The sequence below is a fragment of the Hylaeus anthracinus genome, unplaced genomic scaffold (genome assembly GCF_026225885.1).
Source record: "Hylaeus anthracinus isolate JK02 unplaced genomic scaffold, UHH_iyHylAnth1.0_haploid 11382, whole genome shotgun sequence".
Lineage (NCBI taxonomy): Eukaryota > Metazoa > Arthropoda > Insecta > Hymenoptera > Colletidae > Hylaeus > Hylaeus anthracinus.
The window spans coordinates 1-5,625 of NW_026533860.1; the positions used below are offsets into that span (position 1 = coordinate 1).

At 31.6% G+C, this 5,625-nt stretch overlaps 1 protein-coding gene across 1 annotated transcript; it reads right to left on the reverse strand.

The window, feature by feature from the left end:
* Positions 1–709: 709 nt before the first annotated feature.
* Positions 710–4,904, reverse strand: LOC128896540 (aspartate aminotransferase, cytoplasmic). Its single transcript, XM_054159907.1, has 7 exons — positions 4,701–4,904; positions 4,484–4,627; positions 3,602–3,892; positions 3,058–3,314; positions 2,713–2,990; positions 2,491–2,633; positions 710–2,425 (listed from the first exon to the last, which is right to left on the reverse strand). The coding sequence occupies exons 2-7, from the start codon at positions 4,593–4,595 to the stop codon at positions 2,262–2,264; spliced, it is 1,245 nt and encodes a 414-aa protein (XP_054015882.1). The 5' UTR covers positions 4,596–4,627; positions 4,701–4,904; the 3' UTR covers positions 710–2,261.
* Positions 4,905–5,625: the final 721 nt, after the last annotated feature.

Sequence of the window (5,625 nt, forward strand, 5' to 3'; positions counted from 1 at the left end):
CGGTGGCAAAAGTAATTCAAAGTAAATACAAATAATTGGAAGACAGTGATCATTACTTTTAACAATTACTGTCCATGCTACTGCAATTACTTGAAAGTAATACAAAAAGTAGTTATAATAACTTTTAGGTATTTTTGACTACTTTAGATTTGAGATGCCTTTTAATTACTTTCTGGGCCGTTATAAGTGATTATTAAGTAATGCATGGGATTACTGGTAGTAATTAAGTAATTGGAAATACCATTACATGCGACAGACTAGTTGTAATGGCAATTATTCAATTACTTGGTCAAGTAATCGTTTTGTAATTGTAATTAAGAATTTACAGCTCTGCTTTTAATGCGTTAGAGGCAGACTTATTATTGCACAGCAATTTTGAAGAATTGAAATTTTCAGAATAAAGGAATAATGCTTTTTGGAACTATAGCAATATGCGGTTGTATAGGATATATTATGTTTATGCGACAAAATCATGATGGTGCGAAGTACTACTCTGCGGTAACAGCGGACGGAACAGTTGTTACAAAAAAGAAAACATCCAAATGGTCCGAGTGATTGAAATTAATTTACGTAAATTAGTAACATTTATTTATTGTTGATAATGTTATTTATACACTATATTTTATTTCACAATTACTAATTTGTAGACTACTCGTCTCGTTTATATGCGTTTCAATGATATGTAAATAAACATGTATAACAATATGTGTAACATATAAATGCAACTATATTTTGTACATAATACTATTTTCAAACATTACCCGTTAAAAATATTTGCTTTCAACTGTCTTTAAAGTAATATTACATTGTCACCTTCTTAATCTCTATTGCTTTATTTAAAATTTAAGACTTGCGTAAAAACTAGGGTAATATTCTTTTGGTTATATTGTAGTTTTTACAAAATTATACATCATTTTATAAAATATAATTCTGCACATTTATTTTATATAAATACATAGAAAAGTAATCCTTGCTACTGCTTACTCAAGTTATCAACTTTGGCAGTACTTATAATTGTAATTTTTACAAAAATTTGAAGGTTGTGAATTTGGTCCAGACTTTTGAACAGGGAGTGTTCTAAGCTTAAATGTTACAACAATTTTACTAAAAATATGTGTGTATATATACATATATGTATGCCTGTGTATATAGCTATTCTGTAAATGTTACAAATGTATAGTTTTTCTTTTTTGTGTAATGTATAAACATTTAAAATACTAGCAATACATGTGTGAACTGAGATTTGGAACAGTAAAAATAAAAACCCTGATTGTACTTTCTCTATAGAGTACTTGGAAGATATACATTATTCATTAATTGTTTGTCATATTGACTTTGATTGAAAACTTTAGATTCTTTATATCAATGCAATTCATAAACTACTTTGGAAGCATCTACTAAATGAAGAAAATTTTTCTATAATATACATCAAACATCTACAAGATTTATGTTAAATAAAAATTGTGTATTCTTGAAATAACATTCCTTCTAACAGTTATGGTGAAACTATGTTTTTAAAGTATATTATATAGTTATATAAAATTGTTTTCTCTCGCTTCTCGTTAAAATAATGGAAATTCCATGAATTAATTTACAAGATCATGTGTAATAAATGCCACTTGAAATAAAACATTTAGATTTTTTTAGTAAAATGTATCATGATTTCTAGTTACAGTTGAATTGCAATCATTCCTTCATTATAGATCTTGAAATTACATTTAGTCAATATCAATTACGCGATTAGGCATTAATACTAATATTTTTAACTTTCGTAGTATTTCAAGATTTAATAAAAACATAGTATCAAAATGAACGTTTGCAATAAATACTTCTTGCTCTTTTCTAAACTTCTAAGCTCAATTGAAAATTAATTTCAATAATAAGCGGTTCTATTTGCATACATTAAAATTTGGCAATTCATAGTACTTTCTGACGGTTTGTACTTTTATAGATAAGGCGATTTGTGACAAAACGATTTAATTTCTGTAAGAGATAAAAATTTGTGTTGTTTTTTCAGTTTATCGACAACGTAAAATGTATGCAAATATTTAGCTAAAAGCAGCTAACTGAGTTATGTATTCTCGTAAATTAAAAGAAGATTATAACAACATATGAAAATAGCATCTACAAAGGAGTTTTATAGCTCTAATGTAACTTGAATCCATATAAAATATTGCTATACTTCAACGATGCCTTTGGTACTAAAGCTTCAACAACAAGTAAACTTAGTACGATATTCCGTCGTATCTTAGGAACCCATTTCAACATACGCAACTTTTATCATTTTGTGGAAACATTACAACCGTTTCATAGATCGCGTTGGCTACATAATCTAAGTTCAGTTCGGTAAGTCCACACATGTTTATTCGACCGCTACGTAACATGTAAACATGATAGTGATTTACCAAATGTTCAACTTGTCTCTCTGAAATAATAATTGGTAATTAACGATACGTGAAAAAAATGAATAGTTTTTTTTTAGATACTCACCAGTGAGACCTGTGTAACAGAACATTCCTATTTGTTGAGTAATGTGTTCCCAAGTACCTGGAGTTCCTAATCGAAGCAGTCTCTCGTACAAACTTGTTCGCATTTCTTTTATTCTCCCAGACATTGTCTCTATATGACCTTTCCTGAAACATTTGAATATCATAGTTAACAAATGTAGCGTATTTCTAAAATTCATAATTTCTAGCAGTACAAAGACAATACCATTCTTGATAGAGATCCGGATTTCGTAGCACAGTTGCAACTATTCTTGCTCCATGGTTAGGTGGATTGCTATACATTCCTCGAACAATCAACGTCAATTGAGACTTAGCTTGAGCCATTGCCTTTATATCAGACATAACAACTACCAAGTTTCCAACTCTTTCGTTGTACAATCCAAAATTTTTAGCAAAACTTTGTGCGCATATAAATTCTATTCCACGTTCAGCAAACATTCTTACAGCATAAGCATCTTTGTCTAAGTTTCCACTAGCAAAACCCTGAAAAGATTTATTTGTATCATTTTCAATATTATTTTATTTTTTAAATAGATATTAAATTATTAACCTGATATGCACTGTCAAAAAGTGGAAATAGACGTTTCTCTTCTACTAAATCTGCTATTTTAGCCCATTGTTCAGGGGATGGATCACATCCAGTTGGATTGTGAGCACACGCATGAAAAATAATTACAGAATTCTCTGGAGCATCTCCAAGATCTTTAAGCATAGCATCTATGTCAGCACTACGAGTAGTTGGATTCCAATAAGTATATTCGCAAGCTCTTTTGAAACCACCATTAAGGAATACAAGTTTATGGTTCTCTGCGGACATACTGTAAGTTAAATATCATACACTGAATATGATTATTTCATTATATCAGCAGTTCTCAAACATTTTGGTCTCTGGAGCCCATTATATTCCTACAAATTTTTACAAAGCTCCAAAATGTTTCTATATGTGTGAACTTTAATTTTATTAATATATAATTTAGAGTTATCTTTTTTTAAAACAAAAATATTATTATTTTTAGTGAAATAAGCAGAGCCCCAGGGTTCCGTGAACCACACTTTGAGAAATTCTGCATTATACTATATTTTAAAACACTCACCCCAAGTAGGTCTGCTGTAATAGAATGTATCATAGTGTAAAATATGACTTAAGAATTCAGCTGCAACACGCAATGCCCCGGTACCAGATATCGTCTGAATACCAATAGCACGACCTTGTGCAATAATAGGAGAGTCTGATCCCAGCAACATACGTGTTGCTGCTTGACTAAATGCATCCAATCCCAAAACTGGAAGATATTCATGATTTTGTAATTCATCTGCTGCTAATGATTTTTCCACTTTTCGAACAACAGGTAACACCCAAGGCTTCCCCTCACTGGTACGATAAGCTGAAAATAATTTGAACAAATTGTAATTCTTTCGGACTCTTCCTAAAGTCTTTGAGAATATATATTATTAATAAAATATAATGTTCTTTGTTTTTAGTCATAGACAAAAATTTTGGAATAAATTCATATTTTCTTTGGCTATAAGAATAGAAATTAAATTATTTAATTGTAACAAGTTTTTGTTCATAAATATTTTATTAAACCTACAAAATCTTTGACTTGTCTCATTGTCAAAAATATAATTACTTCAAATGTTTCAGAATTATTTAAATTCATTTCAGGAGTATTCAAGGTTTGAGTGCTGATTATTTTTCACTGAACAATAAAATATCATATCTATCGTGTAATATGTTATGTAAGCACCAGATATTCATGGAGGTCGTTCAAGATCATTCTCATTTAGGAATGAAATGTACGAGTGTGAGAGGAATTCTGTTTACATATTAATCTTTCTGTATTTATTGCATATATGTACACATATATATATTTGTTTTTTCAAATTGATTAAGAAACTTGTATACATATTAATTATTCATTTGTCACATTGTTCGTGCATATGTTACGATAAAAATAATTCATACATGTACATACCTCCTATGGATAGATTAACTTTTTTCTCGTAACTATCTTCCACGAAAGCTTTTTGTAGAGCAAAAACCTCTATCGGTGGCCCTAATTTAACCCCGCTGAACCTCGAAGACATCGTTCCAGAGTTCAAATATCAGATGACAGCAACTATGTAATCGACGATTCAAAGTAAGAATTTATCTGATGACACCATTTTATATAGATCTACACATATACAAACCTGCTGTAATCGCTGTGTGGCACGTAATTGGAATATCAATCGCAAATATTTACAAACGAGAGGACCTTTCTATTCGCATATTCGCAATTGACTGATACCACTGGATACCACTGATACGAACAGTTGATATCCAGCGTATATATGTAAAATTCTACTAACGAATATAAATTAAGTTCATCTGTGTGCGTTAACGCGCTTTATGCTTCGTATATGTTCGTATACAGCCGCGATCAGCGATGTAACGCAATGTTATTCTTTATTGCTCGCAGGGCCGGCGTTAGGGGGGGGGGGGGCCACAGATTTTTGGGGGCGTCGCAGTCCGGTGTCCCTAGTATACGAATATACCGATGTACAGGGTGTCCCAAAAATGTTGTAACCATTGAGCTCTCCTAACTGGAGTGTGAACTGCGAGAGAGATGCAAGATGAGTGGTTCCGGTGGTACTATCCTATAGCAAATTTATGTGTGGAGGGAGAACAGACTCCTCTTCGTTTGAATTTCGCGGCCCTCTAAGAATTATTTACAGATTAATTATGTACAGATTTGAACTTTATTTTCTTTTTATTTATATATAAAACGATAGAAACATTAATAATAATGACATAATAATGAAATAGTATACATAATTTACATAAATTACTCACTCGACAATGCTCAGCGATGCTCGGGTAGGTTATGTTACGGCGTACGTTTGTTCCCCCTCTACAAATAAATTTGCTATAGGATAATACCGGAACCACCCATTTTGCATTTCTCTCGGACCTCCGTCGCCTCTACTTCTTCCTACAGTTGTTCACACTCCACTTAGGATAGAACTCAATGGTTGTAACACCTTGAAACGGGTGGTTCGGGAGGTGATTTGAAACAATTTTTTCCTTAGCGAAAGTGTTGTCCGAGGCTTCGTTGAAGAGATATTAACGGAAAAT

What these genes read in the sequence shown, in the direction of transcription:
- LOC128896540 (XM_054159907.1), bottom strand. Translation starts at nt 4,595, where the DNA reads ATGTCTTCGAGGTTCAGCGGGGTTAAATTAGGGCCACCGATAGAGGTT. An exon ending in TTACAGCAGACCTACTTGGG is followed by an intron (nt 3,315 to 3,601) that starts GTGAGTGTTTTA and finishes GTATGTCCGCAG; the next exon opens with AGAACCATAAACTTGTATTC. An exon ending in CTGTTACACAGGTCTCACTG is followed by an intron (nt 2,426 to 2,490) that starts GTGAGTATCTAA and finishes TTATTATTTCAG; the next exon opens with AGAGACAAGTTGAACATTTG.